At 39.1% G+C, this 24,318-nt stretch overlaps 1 protein-coding gene across 1 annotated transcript; it reads right to left on the bottom strand.

The window, feature by feature from the left end:
• Window positions 1-11,616: 11,616 nt before the first annotated feature.
• Window positions 11,617-12,216, bottom strand: LOC145578052 (uncharacterized). Its single transcript, XM_081635453.1, has one exon. It carries the CDS (start codon window positions 12,214-12,216, stop codon window positions 11,617-11,619), a length of 600 nt encoding a protein of 199 aa, XP_081491579.1.
• Window positions 12,217-24,318: the final 12,102 nt, after the last annotated feature.

Genomic DNA, 24,318 nt, shown 5'->3' with positions numbered 1-24,318 from the left:
TCCCACCAACACACCAACATATACATTTTCACCTTTGTTTAATTATTTGCTGTTAATTTTGTGGGCTAAATCGCTGGAACTAATGTCGATGGTTTTTGTTGCTGCACTATTCGCTCGAATGATAGTTGGTGTGGCTACTGTTTGTTGGTGTGTTGGTGGTTGGGTATTGAGGTGAGGCGAGAAATATGGCGGCAGCGAGGTATGGCGTCAGGAGGTAGAGAGGAGAGTGTGGTGGGGCGGTGATAGCCTACGAAAGTGAGATGAGGAATTGCGAAGGAGTGAGGGTTTGTGTTGGCCTGGTTTTGGGGATGCGTGAGGGTGGTTTTTGGGATGTTTTGTGGCGGTTTGGGGTCCTATGGCAGTGGGTCAAAATGACACGGTGGTGGGGCAGTGGTGAAGGAGGTGGCACTGCTAGTGGGGCATGAAAAAAAATGGTTTTAAAAAATCATATGATAGGCACGTGTGTGGTTAACGCCAAAGAAATTAGTCAACGGTGAAAATCTAGTGAAGGGTAATCTTTTACAACATTTTTGTTTTAATAGTTGATTTCTTACAATATTTTTTTTATTAGGTAGTTACTCACAAAAAATGACTTTTAATAGATAGTTTTTGACAAAAAGCTCTTTTAACTTTTAGCGACCGCCAAACGCGGCCGCTATTTATTTTAGCGGTCGCAAATCTGAAAAATTACGACCACTATAAAACCAGTCACAATTTGTAAAATTTGCAACTGGTTGACAAACTGTTTCTTTTTTTTTTTAAAAAAAAAAACAATCGCAATAATCTACAATTGTCAATCAATCGTAAAAATTTCTTTTTGTGTCCAAGTGAACAATGACTGCCATGTTACGGCCGTCGACAGTCGCAAATATTTTCAGCGAGCGTTTTTTCTATTTTTAATGACCGTTCGAGGCGGTCGCAAAAACCTTAATGTTTGTTGTGTATGTTGAATTAAGAGTGTTAAGGCCTGATCGTAGGCTTAACAATTGCACTAGATACTTGATTGATTGAATCTTTAATGGTATTTTGATAGATTTAGAACTATAAGCATGGTGAACCATAACCCCAAGCCTTCTTTAGTAATTGTATTCTTATTTTAGTTTAGGTTACCTTTCAATCTCAATTCGTGACGTAGTTTAGTTTCTCCAAATCCGTAGAAGTTAGATGGAATACCATCTCCATGAGGATTCAACCCTACTTGCCCCTACTATATTGTTAGTTGGTTTTGTTAATAATTTATCTTTGACAAGTGCATGACAACCTATCAGAAAAATAATCAAATCTCTCATATTCTTATCCTACATTTTCCTTGGCCTCTTTTCCCATATAATTTATAGACCTAATTAATCCCTTAAGTCATTGGAGATTGCCAAATGTTAGTAAGTCTTTAAACGCGCAAAATGACGGTCTAGTAATAAATTAAAGATATTGTCAATGGTGCCAAAGTTGACTTTGTCAATTATTCTTTTATAGATTACATATTGTTTTATTTAATGTGCAAGTGGGGTTAATGTTGTACTTTTGCTAGTTTGTAAAAAAGAGAGCAACAATAAAAGGGTAATTAGTTGTGCAGGTGGATTCAGAAAACAAACTCATATATACAACCCTTGCACCCATAGGTAGTCTCTGTTTACTTTAGTGGTAATTACATGCTTTTTTGTTTGACCCACCTTGACTTTTACTTTATTCACCACCTCTTCTTTGACAGTCTTTTTTAAATAATATGTAAGGAAAAATATATTCATATGGTATCTTTTTTAATTCGTCTCAATAAGTAATACCATAATGTATAACTTTTATAATTTTTACTTATGAAGAATTACATTTATTGATCGCTAAACTTTTACATTGGCAAGCGTGATAAAAAAACAGGTCAAGTAAAAAAGAACAGAGCAAGTATATAATAATGTTCAAAATTAAGGGGAGAACGAAACAATAGAATGGCAGTGATCCCATGTCAAGAAAAGAAAAGCAAAATTTAATAATAATAATAATAACAGTGAAAAAAAAAAGCCAAATTTTAATCACTAGACAATTCCTGAGCCATGCTCGGTTTTTTAATTATTGATAATTGAAATATAGAAATTTCTAGAGAAATATAACACAATAAACACACCGTGTGGCCGGCAAGCACACACCAAAACACTGACCAGGTAACCCTGATCGAGTAACCCCTATCTGAGTAATCCTGATTGACCGAATAACCTGACCACCCAAATAACCCTAATCGATTAAGTAACCTTTGACCAAATAACTCTTGACCGATAAACCCCTGATTTTAAGTAACTCCTGATTTTAAGTAACCTCTAGCCAAACAGTGTGGTCGGTTACATATAAACTTTGTGATAGATATTTAGAAGCAAATATAGTATTGCCTTACGCAACCACAACGATTGAAAAATCCATATAATCATTTGAGAGCCACAAACACTGGGCCGCTAGAGTAAGTCCAAGGCCTTATTATTTCTACTGGACCATTACAAAGAAGGCCTGGCCTGATTCACGCCTAATAAATCATTATCACTCAATTCACCAAACAAATACAAAACAAAACGTGTGGATTTTGAGCATATCTAATAGATAGTGAGATTAGGGAGAGAAAAAAAAGAAATGTATGCTGCTAATAAGAACCAAAGTATAACAGTAGGAAAATCAATATTAGTACCAAGTGTTCAAGAGCTAGCCAAAGGATCATTAACAAAAGTTCCAGAAAAATATGTTCAGATTAATCAAGACCCTTTGATTATACAAGCTAATGATGAGCTTCAAGTTCCAATTATCAACTTTGAAAAGTTGATCAATGGAGATAGCTTTGAGTTGGAGAAGTTCCATTCAGCATGCCAAGATTGGGGCTTTTTCCAGGTACTTTTGATTTTACTTGTATATATTATTTCTTGATCACAACACTTTATTAGATCAGTGCATAATATGTTAAAAAATAAAAAATAAAAAATAATAATAATAATAATAATAATAATAATAATAATAATAAAAAAAAATAAAGATCAGTCCATATTATGACCCTTCCCGGCTTGTTTTGATCCTTTATAAGGTGACTCTTTTATGGCTTGGCTTGTGATCCTGATATGATCTGTTTAGTTCATATACAATTATACATGCATGATATTTGACACATTTTCCTTTTGAATTCATATTTTTCAATACCAATAGTGACTGGCTATTTGTATTTTCGTACGTACATTTCAGTGTGTCTAAATTTTATTCTTTATTTTTTTTAATTTTTTTTAAATTTTTTTACGGTATGGAGAAGGGTCCTATTGGGTCGGAACCTTTTATAGGTCCGACCCGATCTAGGTTAGCGGGCTATACAATTTGGGAGTGGGGGGGGGGGGAAGGTAAGGGAATCACACCTCAAATTGTCTCTAGTGGGGTTTGATCCAATAAACTTCTGATTGTCAGGTGACAAACCTTATCACTTGACCAAGCTTTGCTAGGTTTTCAGTGTGCCTAGACTCGGTTTAGATGTATTGTTAACAAAATAAATTTGGTTTTAACTAAATACTCCCTCCGTTTTTTTTTAAAATGCATCACTTTGATTTTTACACTATTCACATATCATGGTTGACTTGATTTTTTCACCTCTATAAAATAAATAAATATTATTATATAATATATCATTTGATTCGTCATAATGTTTAATTTCATAATATAATTTTGTTATAATTTTTACTAATTAACAATTAAAGTTATTACTGGTCAAAGTTGTGCCTCGGTAAATATGCCGGTCAAAGTGATGCAAATAAAAGAAAATAGAGCGAGTGAGAAGTATAGACAAAGTCAAATTTATACAATACTTTTGTCCATTTTTCTTTTGATTTTAATGTTTTGACTTTTTTGCTTGTCAGTACACGATTTCAATCCAATCTATCTCTAATTATGGAAAAAATGATTAAAAAAATATTTTGCATGATTATATTTTACCCAACATATAAATCTAATAGGATAGAATGAATTGTGTGAATTTCCGACCTTTGCAACTACAAAAGAACCCTAAAAGTGAAGGAAGTAATAATATATTCGCTCTGTTTTTTTAATGCATTACTTGGATTTGCGTATTTGCCCAAAAACAGTTTTAACCATCAATTTTTTTTAATCGGACATTAACCAAAATTATAAAAGTAGTCATTTTGACTAATCTAGTAATATATTACATAATAACATTTTTATTACTCCCTCCGTTTTTAAATACTTGATCTATTTCTCCATGCACGGAGTTTTAGGAGAAATTGGAGAAAGTAATAAAATATGGAGGTAGTGGGATAGGTGGAAGAATAAAAAATTGTGAAAAGAAAAAGCAATGAAGAGAATTGGAGGAGAGAAAATAAGAAATTAATAAAATATGATCATGGTAGGCCCACTAGGTGAGATAAATTAATTTAATATTGTAAAAACTTTCCAAATAAGGAAATGAAGCAAGTATTTAAAAATGGCCGAAAATAGAAAGTGGAATAAATATTTAAAAATGAAGAGAGTATATTAGTAAATAAACTTAAATAAATAATAAAAAATAATAATATATAAGTAGTGTAAAAAATTAAAGTGATGCATTTACAAAACTAGGAGCAATTTGAATTTTCTTGGATATGATTGATTGTGATCCGTTCATTTGAAAAATAAAAGCAGGATTATATCAATAAAGTAACTAAAGTTCAAAGATAATTAGACATTAATCTTCGGTAGTGTTCAATTATTTCAATAGCCCACCAACTTTGCCCAAACAAAAAGAAACAAAACCCACCTAACCCAACATTTAGAGATTTGCACCACTTGGCATTTTTAATGACCTCGATGTTTCGTGCAAATGGTGCAATTTATGTGACAATTTTTTTACGCAAAATAGAAATACTATATTATATCAAAGTGATCTTAGTCACTTGAGTAAAAGCAGAATAAGGCCCCGTTCTTTAGAGCTACTTTGCCATACTCTACTGAGCCTTGCTCTGCTCAAATCAAATTTGCTCTACTCAAAAGAAATCTGCTCTGTTCAACTCTGCTCTGCTCTGCTCGGCAGTGCTCTACTCTGCTCTATTTTCAAATAATAATTAATAATAACAACAATAATAATTAATATTCAATAATAATAATTAATATTGTATTGATGATAATAATTTATTATTTTGAATAATTATATTTTTTGACAAAAAAAAAATAATTATTCAAAATAATAAATTATATCATCAATACAACATTAATTATTATTATTGAATATTAATTATTATTTTTGTTATTATTAATTATAATAATTATTAATATTAAAAATAATTTTAATAATTATTAATATTAATAATAATTAATATTTATTAATCATAATAATAATTAATCATAATGATAATTAATAATAATAATTATCAATAATAATATTTAATAATTCAAACTATTAAGAATTAATATTTAATAATATTATTAATTAATAATTTCTAATAATTATAACAATTCTTTCAAAAAAATAAATAATAATAATAATAATAACAATTAATAACAATTTCTTTTATAAACATTTGATATTAGAATCACAATGTGTAGAACACATTTTATGTGGGTATTGATTGTTAGTTCATTGAGTTGAATTATTTTTCAAATCTTTCCATACATTTTAAGATTTAAAAAAAAAGAGGTTGTTTTCAAGTAGTACTTTGTATATTATTATTATTTTTAGGGTAAAAAATATATGATTAAGACAAATTTATAAGTAAAATCATTATTACTCTTAAAACATTTTATTTTAAAATTTTTGTGAAATAAATATAAGTAAACCGTTGTCTTTTATCTTTCTACTATTAACATATGTTAAATATGGTACACATATAGTAGTAGTAATAGTAGTAGTAGTAGTAGTAGTAGTAGTAGTAGTAGTAGTAGTAGTAGTAGTAGTAGTAGTAGTAATGTTGAAATCTGCTCTGCTCTGCTCCGCTCGGCTCTGCTCTGCTATCCTGAAATCTGCTCTGCTCTGCTGAAATTTAGTCTGCTCTGCTCTGTTGACCCCTCCTCTGCTCTGCCCTGCTCTGCCCAGAAGCTCAAAAGAACAGGGCCTAAGTAGGTGCATGAGTAGCAACCCAAACCTTATCCCTGATAACGTTTACAAAAGCATATAAAACGTTAAGGTAGTAGTTAGACTGGATTATAACGATAGACTTCCTAAGATTCACAGTTTGAGCAAAAGGTGAACTAGGATCAAATAGCTAGACATATCTAATTAGTAGGTTGATAGTCAGGGATCTCTGAAGCATAGGTTTCAAACACATCAGCAGGAGGATAGAAGTAAGTTTCCTTCTCCCCCTTCTTCACTCTAGTTCTTCCAATCATAACCAGCTTGTCAGCCACAAAGTTAACTGTGCTCGGAGCATGAAGAATATTGACAGTCCATGTCCTTTGGAGAAGAGAGGCTACACCTCTTATGATGTTTCCCAGATCAGTGTCCTTGTGATTATCTGGGTTTTTCATCATTTAGGTCAGAGAATCCGCATCAGTTTCCAGATCAAGATGAGTAATATTCCTTTTCCAAGCCATAAGTAAGCCTTCCCTAATAGCTATAAGTTCAACAAAAGCAGAAGTTATGGCATTGAAGTTCAAAGCAAACCCTTCCTGCCATATTCCCTTGTCACACCTGATCACACCACCTCCCCCTACATTATCTAAATTCATGCATGATCCATCAATGTTAAGTTTGAAGCAGCCTTGTTGAGGTAGAGCCCAGGTTCTCATAGCAGCAGAGCTTGAGGAAGAAGCTGCCCTGTTTTAATTTCAGACAATACTGATAATTAACTAGGAATTTGTTAAAAGTGGATTTGATGAACAAATTTTTTTGATCAAAGATAGCCATATTTCTAGTTTTCCATAAATGCCAAATAGCAATAGAGAAAATGGTTTTCCAAGAAGAATTTTGAGAGAAATTAAAAGCAAACCAATCTTGAAAATTAGAATTGTAAAAGGAGTTTAAATCTAAAATAGCAGCAGGAGATTTTTGAAATATCAAGGACCAGAAAGAAGTAATGTTAGGACAATCCCTAAAGATATGGATAGAGTCCTCAATTGGAGCTTCACATCTAATGCAAATGGGGTCAAAACTGATTATTTTCTTCTTTAGAGTATAGCCAATTGGAAGGATATCCCTAACAAGGTTCCACAATAGCATCTTATATTTGTAAGGAACTTTGATTTCCACGTGTTCTTCCAAGAAAAATTAGACAGGAAAGTAGTATTAAGGTTGCAAATAGGGAGGGTGCTGTTGTAAGCAAATTTAATAGTAAAGGTACCACTTTTATCCTTAGTCCATCTTAATCTATCTTGAACATAAACAAGTTTAGCAAGGGGATAGGCATAGATTAGAGCACAGATGGAATTAGGAATTATGTGTTTAACATCATCTAAAAACCAAGAGTTATTTCTAATAATGTTAGACACCCTCCAATGACCCTTAGAGTCAGGGATATTAATATTAGGAATAAGGTATAGGGGGCACTCCCCAATCCAGTGATGATACCAGAGAGAGGTATCCTCTCCATTCCCAATATTAATGATAATTCCAGCCTTGAGAATGTTTCTGCCAGCAAGTATATCCTTCCAGATGATAGAATCAGTGATTCTTTGGTTATAATCTATAAAGTTACTATATTTTAGATACCTTTTGGTTAAAATTTGGACCCAAAGTTTTGTTGGTTGAGTTAAAATCTTCCACCCTAATTTAGCCATAAAAGAGAGATTTTATCTTTTTAAATCTCTTATCCCTAAACCACCCTTAGCCATAGGATCACAAACAACTTTCCAATTAGTTCTAGGAATATATTTAGACCTATTAACACGGTTCCAAAGGAATTGTTTACAACTTTTTTGAAGATCATTCAAAACAGTAGAAGGAAGAATATTAGTTTGCATTGCATAGACAGGATAGGAGTTTAAAACTGACTTAATAAGAGTGCATCTCCCTGCCATATTCAAAAGTTTAGCTTGCCAACCCTTGATTTTAGAACAAGTTTTACTCAGAAGAGGAAAATAGTCAAGATGTCTTAACCATTTATGAGTGATGAAGATGCCTAGATACTTACCAAAATTAGTAGTGTTGGCAATGTTACATATATCACAAATTGATTTTCTCACATTATAGTTCATTTTTCTAGGAAAGATGGCAGAAGATTTTTGTATATTAATGGAGAGGCCAGAGATACATTTAAAATGTTCAAGGACTTCCATAATTACATCTATATTTGAAGAAGTTCCTTTTCCAAAAAGGAACACATCATCAGCATAAAACAAGTGAGAAATATTAATGTCCTTAGCAATTTTAATAGGTTTCCAAGTTCCTTCATTAACTTTGTTTTGAATAATACAAGAAAGGCGATCTAAGCAAAGAACAAAAATATAAGGAGAAAGAGGATCTCCTTGACGAATACCTCTTTGAGGAGTGAAAGAGTTGGTAATTTCACCATTCTACAAAAGGGAAATGGAGGGAGAGCATATGCAAGTTAAGATTAATTAGGTCAATCATATTTTTTGAGAGGTTGATACTTTGAAAAGTGTCCTTAATGAAACTCCATTCAAGACTATCAAAAGCCTTGGAAAGATCAACCTTTAAGGCCATTATGTTAGCTTTTTTAGAAGCCTTATTAAAATGATGGGCAACTTCTTTAATAATGATGATATTTTCTTCTATGGATCTATTAGGGATAAAGCTGGATTGAAAAGGACTAATAAGGTTGTCCATAATGGGTTTCAGCCTATTAGAGATACACTTAGTAATAATTTTGTAGATAGTATTACAAAGGCCAATAGGTCTAAAATCTTTCATAGTAGTAGGGTTGTCACACTTAGGGATTAAAGAAATATAAGAGTTATTCATAGCAGTAGGGATAGATCCTTTTGAAAAACAGTCTCCCACAAAGTTGGTAATGGAATTACTAAGTTTTCCTTTTTTGATAAAAAATAGGTTGTATGCCATCAGGTCTAGGGGATTTAATAGGATCCATGTGAAAAAGAGCATTTTTGATTTCATTTAAAGAAGGCAGAAGCTCAAAACTGTTTAAAACAGAATTCTCTACTGCTTTTGGAAATGAAAAATTTTGAAGGAGCACATGATCAGTAGGAACACTTTTAAAAACATTGACATAGTAATCTCTAGCCATTTGTTGAAGCAAAACTAAATCATTGATCCAATTTCCAGAACTGTCTTAAAGGGTTAAAACCTTGTTCCTTGTTTTTTTAATATTAGCTAAAAGATGGAAGTACTTTGTGTTGTAATCTGCATATTCCAATCCAAACCTGCTTTTTGAGCCCATATAATTCTTTCTATTTTGTAAATATGATTAAGCTCAAAAAGTAGGTCTTTTTCTAAAGAAACAAGAAAGGCATAATGATGATTGGAAAGAGTAGTTTGTATGCCATTGATTCTAGGAACTAATCTCTTTTTTTGATTAGTAATATTACCAAAAACATCATAATTCCAATGCTTAATATTTAATAAGAATTCTGCTCTTCCTTTCATGAAGTCAAAATTATGAATATCCCAATTATTAATGAAAAAAGTGTTAGAATCAGGATGTTCTATAATGCAGCTTTACATCTAAAGGGGAAGGGGCCACCTTTATGTTTATCAAATAAAGAAATGAAATTCGGGTCATGATCGGAGTTAGTACGAGCAAGATGTAATACCTTTGTGTTGGATAGGTGTTCAACCAGCTAGGATTTTCCAGAGCCCTGTCCAACCTTTCTTGAATCAAGTCTAAGCCTTCTCTAGCATTATGCCAGGTAAAAGGGTTCTCGGAAAAACCCAAATCAACTAAACAAGCAGAATCTGCCAAACGGTTCAAGTTTGCACATTGTGATTGCCTAAACCGAAGGCCACCTGATTTTTTTGAGGGTTTTGTGACTTTTTTGAAGGGGCATGGACAGCAGTGAGTAAGACTTCCTTACTATCAGGTGAGAATTTAAAAAGAGCATGAAAGTAATTTCTAGTATGCCCCTGCTGATAATCAATTAGCTCAATAGTGCTCTTGTATATCATCCAAATACCCCCACGCAAGCCATTTGGTTTAACAAATTCAAAAGCATCAAAGCCTAGTAATCTAGCAACTTCACAAGCATGAGTCCCATCACTCTCAGTTTCAAGAATAATGAAAATGTTAGGATTATGGGAAGGGATAACTTCCCATGCATGTGGGATAAGTTCATTCCTAGTAGTTCCTCTAACATTCCATAAGACAATATTCATATTAAGATTTGGAAAAGAAGGTACCGGATTACCATTTGAGAAAAGAGGATCAAATTTGTCCCACTCCTTCCAAGCTGGTGTTCGATCCATCATCACTAGGTCGTGCTTCTTCAATGGGACGACCATCGAATCCAACTCCCTGATTGTGTTCGTTGTCTCCCAAAAGTTGACTTCGACTTGTAATCCCACCACCCCTTTTGTGATGTTGAAGATTTTCATATGGTGATCTGAGTTTTCGAGGTCTCCCTCGCTGTTTTTCGAAGAGAGATGGATTACCTGAGGATTTAGAGGAGGAGAGACCAGTTGGTGGGGCTGGTAATTCGGCCATGGTACTTGCTGCTGGTACCAAGGGCGTAGAGTTGGTTGAGGTGGTGGAGGGGGATTGATTGGCTGGGTATTCAGAGGTGATGACGGGGATTGGTGGTTGTTCATTATTTTGGTAATTTGGAGGAGTGTGTTGTACATCAAGGAAATCTTCTCTGGTGTCGGAGGGGTTTCTATCGACGACCATAAGAGAGGTGCCGATAGTGGAGTCAAAAGAGGAGGTGCCGAAAGTGGAGCCGACATTGGAGGGGTTTGAACTAGGCTTCGGATCTGAGATGGTGTCATGGTTAGAGTTAGTGAAGGATTGAATAGGAAGTGAGGTGGTGGAGACGGAGGGTGGGAGAAGGGGGTAAAGGGGTGGCGCATGGAAAGAGGTTGAGCGGTTGTGATCGGGGTTCCCTGGAGAGGGTGGGACTGGTTGGAGAATAGAGATAGATTGGTGGTTGGAGGCCTCCACGGCGGAGGAGTGGTTCTCCTGGTAAACCTTGCCGACCGGCGGGGAGGGCGAATTGGGGTTAATTTTCCTTTGTTCTTCTCCATTGGAAAGCAAATTAGAGGATTGGGTTTCAGTTTTTAGGTTTTCCTTGGTGAATAAATTCTGAGAAGAGGAGTTTAAAAGGAAGGAATTGGTAGGAGAAGCTTCAATTGCCATTGTTGTTGTCGACTCCATGGCTGCCAGATGGCTAATTTTTTCAGAGCTCAGGCTAATGGAGGGGAGAGAGGAAGAGCGTGAAGCTAAAGAAGAGGGTTTTGTGGGATATGATTTTTGATTTCCAATGTGCATCTCATCATTGATATTGATTATTTTATTATTTAAATCATTAGAATTGGGATCCTTTAAATTATCCAATAAAGCAAAAGTATTAGAAGTAGAAGGTTGAGCTGGAGATAGAGGAATGGAGTGAGTAGCAACCTTACTGGGTTGTTTGGCAGAAATGGGTTTGGGCTTTGATTGGATTTTCGTATTTGGGCTTATACTTGGTTTAGGGGAAAAAGAGGGGGTATTTTTCTTAGTTGGTTTAGATAGGCTAGTTTTCCTTTTGTTTGAAACCATTGTCCAAGGGCCATAATCAGGATTTTGAAGGGGAACCAAGAACCCTTGAATCATGGGATAAAGAAGAAGTTGAGGATAAGTTAGGCAGCTCCTCTTTTGAGACAGTTGTAGTAGTTGAGATACTAAGGTTAGAGTCAACCTTTTTTTGTGTGCAATTATCTTTTGTGTATCCTATTTTTCCATACAAAAAACAAAGATATTGGATATTTTCATATTCAATTATTTGCCAACTATTACCAACCCAAACATTTGGAACCAAAGGACTTGTGAGATCAATTTCAAGACAAACTCTAGCATACCTTGCCCTTGTGAGGTGATCCATAGCATAATCAACTCTTATAGGATTTCCAGCAAGTTTAGCTATATCAAATAGAGCTTCTTTGTCGTAATATTCTACAGGTAATTCTGGAAATCGAATCCAAACTGTCATCTTATCAAATGGGTTTATAGATGGCCTAAAATTTGGGTTCCATTTTTTGATCATTAGGTAATGATCAAGGACAAACCATGGTCCTCCTAAGAGGGCCCTTTCATAATCATCTTTAATAGAGAAGCGGAAGAGATAAACATCCTTGCCAAGATCAATAACCTCAAGAGATCCCTTAGGTCTCCACATTGCTCTTACTCTTTGAGTTATGAACGAAGGTCTAACCGAAATGCCCAAACACTTCCCCATAAAAGTAAGTTTCCAAGGATGCCGAAGCTTATGAAGAGTTTCTTTGCCAAAGGAGACATCCTTTGCTAAGACTGGTGGAGTAAAATACGCATCCTCATCCTCATCCTATTCAGTTGATGTTATAACAATCTGCCTTGCTTCAGAAAACCATTGTGATGAAGACTTAACAGCTTCCCTGAACGATAACTTTTGAGCTTTTGGAGAGTTATGAGCTTCAACAGAATTCTGATTCTGAGGAACAACAGCAGTATCTAACATAGGAGTGTCAACTTCTATGCTGTCATTTGTTAGAGAAGGATCAACTTGATTACAAACTTGATCAACTTGATTACCAACTTGTTCATTTTGAGCTAAACCATCACCATCCAACATGTTAGAGTCATGTTTTTGTTGAGTGACCTCAACTGATGGAAACTCCATTAATTAAAACTAAAGAAAGAAAACTTGAAAAGAAAGGAAAGAAGCTGGACAGGACAAAGGAAGAACCTATCAAGACTGAAACCTATAAAAAGAAAAACAATTTGAGGAAAATAGCTAACTTAACTCAAACAAGAGCTCCCAAGGCCATCTTGCATAGGCAAGATGGGAGTTCCTTAATGGCCCCTAAGAGAGAGAGAGAGAAAGCATAGTACAGCCAGTTTGTAATCACAACATCGCAATTTATGTGACATACGACCTTCCGTTATTCTATTTTCAATGTTCTTACTTCTTTACACATTTGTACAAGAATTAATGTAGAAGAGAACAAGTGTTAGAAGGTAAATGAGTGCATGGAAAATAATGTATTAAAATAAGAGTCAATGTAAAAAGATGAATAAGTGTAAGCAATACAAAGTAAATAAATAACATTAGAGAGAGTAAAGTAAGGGGTGAGTATGGGTATCCTGTTAAAATTTTTAAAACCGAAATTGAAACATGTTGCAACTGGTTTTTCATTTCGGGAACCGGAACCAAAACCTGATGAACAGGTTTATAGAAATTGGGAACCGGAATGGGAACTTACATGTTCAAGTTCCTGTTCAAGTACCTTGTATTTTGGGGTTTTTTGTGTCCCTTGGGAGAGTTACAACTCAAGACTGGATTCAGCAAGAGCGCATGTACCTGCAAAACAAACGGAACTCTGAATGGTCGGAGGTCCGCCTCCGAAGATTAAGTTAGTACGGAATCGGAGTAAAACGTGCGGAAAGTAAGTTATCTACTCGGATTCCAAGCTCAGGAGTTCTCTGTTTTAGACAGCAATAAATACCTAAATCATTAAGACGTAAAGTTCGAGGTGTCAAAGACTGTCCCAATAATTGGGGGAATCTCCCTATTTATAGGGTCCTAGGATAACGTGCCCTACCCTAGGGTTTGATGACCTAGGGATTAGGGAAGCGTCGTTTTGCGATGCCCTTGGAATTTGGGCCTTGAAGGCCGCCATTTCCAGGGGGCGTATCTGAGTGACACATGTCATCCATCTGAGGAGTCCATTTGGACGCCTCTTAGAGGGACACGTGTCGCTCCCTTATTGGTCCACTTGAGGGTATTAAATACCCCAAATCATTTGCTCCTCACAGGGGTAACGTGGCATGCCACGTGACAGGTGTCGGCCTTTGATTGGCCGAACAATTACTTTTATTGTTGAAGGGAATCTAAGGTTTTACCTCACGTTTTTTACCCCGTCTATAAATAGGAGGGTTGAATTTCCTTGGATTCACACATGCGTGAATCTTTGGGAGAATCTTGAATCTCTGACTTTCAAAGACTTTGACTTCTTCAGCATCTGACACTCGGCCAATTCGTCCGCCTGTTCCAGCAGACTTTCAGACCAAGCACCTCTAGTACCTTCTTCTAAGGTAACCGTCTGATCCTTTCTTTACTTAATTTTTTGCATTTTTCTTTTTCAAAAATGGTTTCCCAAACGCACCCGGCACGGCCTAGGTTAACGATTAGCCGGTCATCGGGGACGGCTGAATCTAGAACTAGGAGTGTCGAATGCTCGTTCGAGAACTACCCTTTGAGCGTATCTCCAAATCCGACAGTGTTTATGCCCCTGCAGGACACGATGGCAAGAACAAAGAAAACGACTCGGAGATATAGGACGGATGGTTCTTGGTATCATTCGGAGAGCTCAACGGTCTACTCGGATGGCTCCATTAGGGCGCCTGCCTCCGAGATTAGCAGAGACCCTCCAGGCAACATTAATACTCCGAGCGACTCAATTTTAAGGGATTCGGATGATGAACAAAAATTTCCCGGGCCGAGAGGATCGGTGCCGGATGTTGATATGGGGGAGGACACTACTGGCACCAGCCGGCAGGCCCCCAGCTCTGAGGAAACTTCTGATGATGACTCTGCGTCATCATCTTCTGACAGCGCCTCCGTTGGTTCGGAGAGAAGGGAGAGGTCTGGGAAGAGCCATCTGTTTTACGACGACAAGAACGTGCGCCCTATTTTTTGCACATCGCCGAAGGCAGGCGGAAATTAATGTCGGCTGAGCTTCCCAAATTTCTTTCTACCCATGTCATGGGACATGGCTTCTTGTTGTCCGTGCCGGATGTTGAGGACACGGTCACCTGGCCAGAGATGGCCAACTATGCTACGAAGCTTCCATCTAGGCAGGACTACGCTTCCCTCTCCATTCGGTCATGGAGAGGATTTTGGACGGATACCAACTGGGTGTTTGGCAACTAGCCCCCAATTCTTGGGTTAACATATTTGGCTACGTTGCCGCTTGTGAGATGCTGGAGGTGGAGCCCAGCTTCGAGGCGTTTGCTCACATGCATTATCTGAGCAAGACTCCACACGCAAGCGAGGCCGGCTGTTTTACTCTGACCAGCAAAAAGGGTACATGATGACTCTGGGGAAAGAGAATAAATGGAAAGATTAGAGGACTAAGTTTTACATAGTTTCTTCCCTAGACTTCCAAAAGAACAAGCGGTACAACCGCTGGACCAAGGAGTCGCCCCTTGTTGCTGGGAAGAAAGCCCTGCCACTTGTACCCAGGCAAGCGCAGGAGGAGATTTTGGATCGGGGCTTGTTTTCTGTGGCCGTCCGAACCAATAAGGAGACGGGGGTTAAAGAGGTGACCCCCCAAAGTTACATTCCCCGATTCGAGTGGCTCTCGGACGGAACATATTTGGCCGCCTGTGGCCTAAGCTCTAAGAAGCCGGGAGGTAGTGAGCCGCATGCATTTTCACCGCTCAATTTGCTCATAGTGATTATTATCTTTGTCTGAGTTTCTAACCCCTTTGCTTTATTTGTGGAGACTTTGCAATGTCTAAGCTTTCTCCTCACAAGAGGCCTGCTGTTACTTCTGCCGCCTTCTATTGTTCGAACCTCAAGAGAACAAATGAAGAGCAGCCAATAGACGACACTCCTTAGGTAATAGTCTCTTTTACTTGTTGAAATTTTTCATGAGATCTCAACTAACATGCGAACACTTGTAGGGTTTCTCAACAAAGCCTGCTCCCTCTCTACAGCCAGATCCCAAATTGCGAAAGCAGGCGCCTGGCGATGTCACCCAAAGCCGCAAAAAGCACATCGCCCACAGGCCAAGGAAGAGAACTAGCGCCTCCATCCCCAGCCAAACACCCACAAAGCCGGATGCTCAACAACGAGTATCGAAGAGTGGCAAGACACTCACTACTGCTGTCGGCTCAGCAGCAGGCGGTAGCGATGTCGCCCCTGGGGAGGAGTAAGGTAATACATTCGGCCATTCTTCCATTTTTCAAATCACATAGCATTGATTACAAACACAACTGCCCATTCTAAGTTTTTTACTTAGCTTATTTTGTGCGTTTTGACAGAGGCTCCAGCGAGGCCGACTGTTCTACAGATGGCCAAGTAGATGCTCAGGACACTTGATCCTGAGGACAAGGCGTCTGTCAAAGGAGTCGAGACTCTTGAGCTTGACGCCATACTGGCGCTTCTTTGCGAGGTAAGGCTTGTGTTTGTTGACTTGAGTGATGATTTAGTCGAATGTTTTCTGATTTCTTCTTTTTGTTTTGGCCGTCTGCAGGCTATGCTGCGCGTGAGTGGTCTTAAAAAGCCACTCAACGACAAGACCAGAGAGGTAAAGGAAGCGAATGCTCGGGCCGCCTCTTCCTTGGACAAAGCTTAGTTTGAGATTGCTCAAAATGAGATTCTGACACTTGATATGTTGTATTCCCAAGCGTCGGCCAATCTGCAAGTCCAGCAGAATCTAGATGCAGCGAAGAGGCGGGTCAAGGAGCTCCAAGATGAGGTCAAGGGCCTCAAGGAGAAGCTGGAGCCCCTCCAAGAGGCGTAGAAGAAGGTTGAGGACCTCGAGAGTACGGTCAAAAGACTCAAGGGGCGGCTGCAAAACCAAGAAACTCAACTCAGGACCAAGTATAGGTCCCTAATGTAGGAGGAAAAGCAGGTCCTGGTTAAACAAATGATGGACGATAATGAAGTCATCATGCGTGCGGCCTGGGCAGAAGTGCAGCCGTCCGCCGACTATCAGACTTGGAAAGTCCAGTTTGATAAGGCAAATGATGAGTTTAATATCCAACTCTTGAGGGAAGCAGAGGAGGCGGCTACCAAGGAAGCCAATAAGGAGTCCGACTCCTCAAATGACTCATCCTCTGGGGACGATGGGGATCAGGCGGAGGATAAAGAGAAAAAGAAGGAGCAGACGCCGGAGGACAAGGCGGACGCCAATGCTGAGAACCTCCCATGATCTTTAAGCTTTTAGATATCTATTTCTGCGGCCGAATGGCTAAGTATTTGCTTTTCCGGCCTGCGTGCCGAGTATTCAGTGTATCTTTTTACCGACTAAGGGGTCGGGTAAATTAACAATCCCTGGCTATGCCAGTCAACATTCACAGTCGTCAATTTTGACGGCTGTTTTATATATTTGCTAATCATCCGATCGCTTGACCGATTTTATTCATATTGGTGTTATGCTTAAAATTTTTTAAAACTTTCAAAATTTTTATGCATAGAATTTTGGCCAAGTATATTTAACCTGTATACCATGCGAATGTCTTTGCCCCTAGCCGGATGTCGGTTGGTTTCAAAAAATAGATTGATTGACTTAGAAATTATTGATACTTTAAGGAGTATGCATGGTTTCTAAGTCAATCAATCACTATGGTGATTGCCCCAAACCAAGCGACAGACGGCCATGTGGAACAGGCGATTTTTTGTGATTTTAACGCATCCGGCCATAGGCCTCATGAAGTATCGTTAAGTTGCTAAGTTTTTTTACTTAGCTCATTTTTTGAGAAAATAATCGTTCGCCTGCCTTGCCCCAAAGCAAGGACTGGCGAATGTATAGCCTCTAAAATGAAACAGTAGCCGCTTTTCGCCTGTACTAGAACAGTTCAAAAAAATCAATGATTTTTAGATTTCAAGTTAGATTATCAAACGACTGCGAGCGTTGCCTTAACGCATTCGGTAGGGCCGCTTGTTTTTGTTCATAGAGCAATGTGCCACCCAAACTGAAGATGCTTTTCTTCGACGAATTCGCCCGAATGGACGTCGTCGGTTGTCTGACTCATGTTGAAGCAGACAGTCGTACTCATGTTGGAGCAGACAGTCGTACTCATGTTGGAGCAGACGGTAGTTTAAATAACGTATACCCGACCATTGGCCTCTTTTGAAAAGTAAATAGCCACTAAGTCATGGACATAGCTTGTAAAAGATGAGTAAGGTTAGGGATGACTGCTTTGGTGCAGTCGGCTCTTTTAGTAAGGATTTGAGTGTCTGCTATTGGGGCAGACGATCCCTTTATGAAATAATTTAAACAAAGTATAAAGCACGCCAGGCCGTCTGCACATTGTGCAAGCGGTAATCTATAAAGATCCGAACATTGTCCGCCTGCACATTATGCAGGCAATGTTCAAGCATCTATAGCAGCTTAAAATTGGTCCGTCTGCAGATTGTGCAGTCGGCGCTGTAAGATCCAAGTAGAATACGTCTGCACATTGTGCAGGCGGCATCCTGCAAAATTGTGAGGATGATCCTTCTACACATTGTGCAATCGGCACTCAAGTGAAATAATTAAAGACAAGTCTGGAAATAAAGGCAGACATTCATTAACAAGTCAAAAATGTACAAGTTAATTTCAGAAGTAGTACTTTTTTAAGTTATCTACATTCCAAGTTCTAGGTAGCTGCCTGCCGTCTGGTGTTTTCAGGCGGTAGGTGCCGCCTCTTACTTCTTCATAGATTCGGTAGGGACCTTCCTAATTTGGGGTTAGCTTCCCTTTCTCATTTGCCCTACCGACTGCCTCCATCTTCCATAGCACAAAGTCCCCAACTTTCAAAGGGCGCTTGTGTACTCTTTTGTTATAGGCCCGAGTCATTCTCAGGCGGTAGATCTCATGATGCAAGGCGGCATTGCCCCTGCGCTCTGGGAGTGAGTCCAATGCCAGGTGCATGGCCTCCCAGTCTGCCTCTTCATCATACAGAATGATCCGAAATGTCGGCTCATAATGTTCAATGGGCAAGACGGCTTTTGCCCCATACACCATGAGAAACGGGGTTTCTCCAGTTGCCCCTTTTGCTGTTGTTCTGATGGCCCATAGGACGTGTGGTAATTCATCCACCCATAGGCCGCCAGCTCTTTTAATTTTCTTTCTTATGCCATCTGAGATTAACTTGTTAAAGGCTTCAACCTGGCCATTTGCTTGGAGTCGGCCGACTGATGCGAAATAATGTGAGATCCCTTGATCTCCCAACCAAGTCTTGAGTTGAGGTTCTCAAACTGAGGACCATTTTCAAAAACCATGGTCATAGGCACCCCAAAACGGGTGATAATAGCAATAAAGCAGTTTTTTATTTCTCAAGCCTGTTTGAAAGCATGTGATAAAGCCTAAGCCATTTTAAGCTTCTTCTCCATTATCTGAGAAGGCTAACAATAAGGGGTAGATTTCTTTCCTTAATGCTTTGCAAGCACTAAGAAAGTCAATTGCATATCCTTTTTTTATGGTGTTTACACTTGTAAGAAAGGCAAGCAAGAAAAAAGTCTTTATGGCTGGCAACTGGAGGGAGACAGCACGGGGCAAAGCAAAGGGCAGAGCTTCGACAGCCCTAACAAGTCACTGGAAGCTCCTCTGGCGCGCCCTAGCCGAGAGGATGTAACCAACACAATATCATCAACATATAGCAGTAAATATGCCATATCTTTCCCATGTCGGAAAATGAATAAAGAATTGTCCATTTTAACAATGACAAACCCCATCTGCAAAAGATAGTTAGCAAATCGCTGGTACCAAGCTCTCGGAGCTTGTTTGAGGCCATATAGAGCCTTGCGAAGTCTGCAAACATAGCCTGGAAATCTTTTATCAACAAACCTAGGAGGTTGATGCATATAAACACATTCATTCAAATCACCATGTAAAAAAGACATTTTTTACATCAAGTTGGCGAATAGACCACTTACGAGCCATAACTAAACTCAACATTGTTCGAATAGGTCCAACGATCAAAATAAGCAAGCCTTGCCGCATCCGATAGAAAGACCGATAACGCTTTTCTTTTTTTCGTCGAGATTGGGTTGATATTCTTCCAGATGAAGGAGATGACGTCCTTTGTCTTGATGTTTTTGACCGCCTCTGCCTCTACCCATTTGGTAAAGTAGTCCACAGCCACTAGGATGTAGCGTTTGCTGCTTGGAGCAGCCGTATATGGTCCCAGAATGTCCATGCCCCATTTAGCAACCTGCTTTGAAGAGTTCTCCTTGTCTTATCTCAAAGCTTACAGCCCGTTTTTTAAGCACGGACGCCTCCTGGGGTGAATCAGGGAGCATGCAGTCTGTACGATATGCTCGGATGCTATCCATCCAGGTAGAGCTTCGGTCAAGTACTCCAATGGGTTCTTCATCAGATATACTTCTTTTTTCCATAACTTTCCAAAAGACTGATCGAGGCGTATCACAGGAGGCGGATGACGCCAGTTTTGACAGAGCGTCCGTTTGATTGTTTTCAGATCTGGGCACTTGACTTAGATGAAAGTCTTCAAGTGTCCCAGCTTCAGCTCTGACCGCCTGTAGGTACTTGATCATGGCCGGATGGGTGGCCTCATAGTCACCATGGTACTGGCTTACGACCAATTGGGAGTCAGAGTAGGCGTCAATCTTTGTTGCCCCTACCACCTTGCACATACGGATGCTGGCTAGCAGGGCTTCATACTCGGCCTCATTATTGGAGGCCTAGAACTCTAACCGTAGTGCATATTCATATTTTTTCCCCTCAGAGGACTGACAAATTACGCCTGCACCACAGCCGTTCATCGTGGAACTCCCGTCCATATACACTTTTCAAACCTGATCAATATTATCCGGCTCAGCCGGCCTTGTCATTTCGACAATGAAGTCAGCGAATGCTTGCCCCTTTATTGCCTTCCTTGGTTCGAAAGTCATTTCCAGTCCCTGCAATTCAATAGCCCATCTGAGCATTCAGCTAGAGGATTCCATAGTTGTCATTGGCCGCTTGATTGGTAGGTCAGTGTAGACCACAATCGGATGTGCCAAGAAGTAAGGTTTTAACTTCTTCACAGCCATGTAAAGGGAAAGGCCAAATTTTTTGCCATGGGGTACCGAAACTTCGCGTTCCTAAGAACGTGGCTAATGAAGTAGACCGGGAGCTGGATGACGTCTCTTTCAGCTAAGAGAACGGAACTGAGGGCATGATCTAAAACAGCCAGATACATGTAAAGCGCCTCTTTGGGCAAAGGGCTAACCAGCCTTGGCAAAGAGTGCAGATGTGCTTTCAGCTTTTGGAAGGCTGCCTCAACATCATCCCCCCATTCAAATCTAGTCTTCCTGATCGCCTGGAAGAAGTAGAGGCACTTGTCGCTTGACCGATTGAGGAATCTCCCCAGAGCCGCCAGACAACCTGTTAGCTTTTGAACTTCCTTCACAGTGCGGGGCGACTACATGTCGATTACCGCCTGTATTTTCTCAGGGTTAGCCTCTACCCCCCTTTGGTCAATCAGGAATCCGAGAAACTTCCCAGACTCAACACCAAAGGCATACTTTTTTGGATTAAGCATGACCTTGTGCTGCCTGAGTGTAGCGAATGTTTCTCGGAGGTCAGCAATGTGATCCGCCTGCTGCTTGGATTTGACTATCATGTCATCAATATATGCCTCTACATTCGTTGGAAAGTAGCAGGCGCATTTTTCAAGCCAAACAGCATCACAGTATAACAGAATAACCCCTGATCAGTGACGAATGTCGTCTTTTCTTGATCTTTTTTCCACAGGGGAATCTGATGGAAGCCTGAATAGGCATCCATGAAGCTCATCAGGGCATGTCCGGCTGTAGAGTCGACCAGACTGTCGATCTTTGGAAGTGGATAACTATCCTTCGGACATGCTCTGTTTAAGTCAGTATAATCCACGCACATGCGCTAGGTACCATTTGGCTTCTTTACAAGCACAACATTTGCAACCCAATCAGGGAAGTTACAAGGCCAAATGAACTTAGCGTCTAACAGCTTTTTTACTTCGGCGGCTTCCGCCTAACTTCTCTCCTTGCCGTGGTTTCTTTTCTTTTGCCGGATGGGCTTCTTTTTGGGATCCACGGCGAGTTTGTGGACAGCAAGATCCGGGCTGATGCCTGGCATCTCTTCCACTTCAAAGGCAAAAATGTCTTTGAATTCTTTCAACAGTCGGTGCAAGCTTGCACCCAACTTAGCAAAAGCAGTCGTCCCCACCTTAACGGTTTGCTCTGGCCGACTGTCGTCCAAGGGAATATCAATGTGCTCTCCAGCCAGCTGGGGACGGAGGTCGTTTCACCGCTCCCCAGTCACTGATTGCTTTTCTTTTTTGACCGCCACTAGCTGTTCATGTTTTCTCTTCTTGGCTGCTAGTGGGGTCGGATGGTCATCCTTGATATCATCAAGGTCTATTGGCTCTTTGCCCTGAGCGGCTGCAGCTGCCGCAGGCTTGACGTCCGAGAGATAGCATTCTCGAGCCGTCTTCTGGTCCCCGTTCAGGGAGCCAACAGTTCCATCGTCCTTTCTCATACTTGACCAGCATGAAAGCAAGGATGATGACGGCCTTGCACTCGTTAAGAGTGGGTCGGCCAAGAATGATATTGTAGGCGGTCAGCTCTTCGACCACCAGGAATCAGATGGTCATGTGCCGACCGCTACCTTTCTGTCCCAGTCGGATGGGTAGATCAATTCGTCTGACTAGGTGCACAACTCCTCCCCCAAACCCAACAAGGGGATGGGAGACATCCATCATGCTATCCGGCCTGTATTTGAGGTTGGATAGGCATCTGCGACTGATGATGTCTAAGGAGCTTCCTGTGTCTATTAAGATGCGACCAACCAACTGGTTGGCCACTTTGCATTCTATGACAATAGGGTCATCATGCGACCGACGAACTTTGCCTCTGTCCTTTTCGGTGATGATAACTTCAGGGAAGGCGGATTTGCTAGCCGCCTATCCTTCTTCAACAGAATGGACCATCTTCCTTATATGGTCCGCCTATCCTTCTTCAACAGAAGGCGCTAAATGTTTTGGGGTTTTTTGTGTCGCTTGGGAGAGTTACAACTCAAGACTGGATTCAGCAAGAGCGCCTGTAACTGCAAAACAAATGGAACTCCGAATGGTCGGAGGTCTGCCTCCGAAAATTAAGTTAGTACGGAATCGGAGTAAAACGTGCGGAAAGTAAGTTATCTGCTCGGATTCCAAGCTTAGGAGTTCTCTGTTTTAGAGAGCAATAAATGCCTTAATCATTAAGACATAAAGTTCGAGGTGTCCAAAAAAGACTGTTCCAACAATTGGGGGAATATCCCTATTTATAGGGTCCTAGGATAACGTGCCCTACCCTAGGGTTTGATGACCTAGGGATTAGGGCAGCGCCTTTTTGCGACGCCCTTGGAATTTGGGCCTTGAAGGCCGCCATTTCCAGGGGGCGTATCTGAGTGGCACATGTCAGCCATCTGAGGAGTCCATTTGGACGCCTCTTAGAGGGACACGTGTCGCTCTCTTATTGGTCCACTTGAAGATATTAAATACCCCAAATCACCTTGTCTTATAATATACTTAATAATTTTTTGCATTATTTTTTTATAAAAAAGTATATGGTCACTAATTTAAAATGTTTATAACTCTCAAATAAAACAAACTAATAGTAATTGTTGAGCAAATTAAATACATTTATGTATAATTGTAGTTTGATATTTATTATTTACAAAAATAGGTTAAAATTGGTGTATAATTTGAACTTAAGTGATAATTTAATTTGAATTTAAGTGATAATTTATCAAGTTACAGGGTATCCTACAAGTTCTGGTTCCAAATATTCAAGAACTTGAATCAAAATCTGTTGTAAAAGGTTCTCCATTTTGCTTCCCGAAAGGATACCTTGATTTTTCGCTCACCCCTAGAGTAAAGATATGGAGTATTTATTTTGGGGTAAGATGGGTAAGGTAGTAATAGATAATTGCCAAAAATAAAAAAAATAAAAAAATTCCTCGTTACGAGCTTCGTGTTTGTACTGTCATGCATTTCTAATAGTATTAACTAGGTTATCCCCGTGTGATGCACAATTTGCATTTTTTTCCTTATTATTTATGTTTAGTTGCATTACATTGTAAATAAAGATTAAATTTAGATATTAAAATAATTAACAGTTAAGAATGTATATATGAACCACATTATGTACAAATTACAATTAATAATCAAAATAGTCAAAAGAAATGATTAAAGGAAGTACTTCCTCCATTTTTCTTTTATTGCACCATAAGGACTTTTACACTATTCACTTTTTTTCTTTGATCGTGTTTTATGATTTATCCATTAGGAAAAATATAGTCATGTGATATCTAGTTAGATTTGTCTTGAAATCTACTTTTCAAATATCAATTTTTTATAATTTTTACAAGTATAATTAAAGATATTAATAGCCAAAGTAGTGCATTGGCAAGCGTGAAACCCCTTATGGTGCAATAAAAAAAGAACGGAGGAAGTATATCAATGAAATCTGAAGAAAAGGTGGGATTTAACAATGATTAGCATTAACAACTGGAGGGAAAATTTTCACTGAGAATGTGACATGTAGGATTGTATGGGGGTAGAT

This window comes from Chenopodium album, chromosome 14 (genome assembly GCF_948465745.1).
Source record: "Chenopodium album chromosome 14, dcCheAlbu1.1, whole genome shotgun sequence".
Lineage (NCBI taxonomy): Eukaryota > Viridiplantae > Streptophyta > Magnoliopsida > Caryophyllales > Amaranthaceae > Chenopodium > Chenopodium album.
This window is presented reverse-complemented; position numbering and strand designations above follow the sequence as displayed.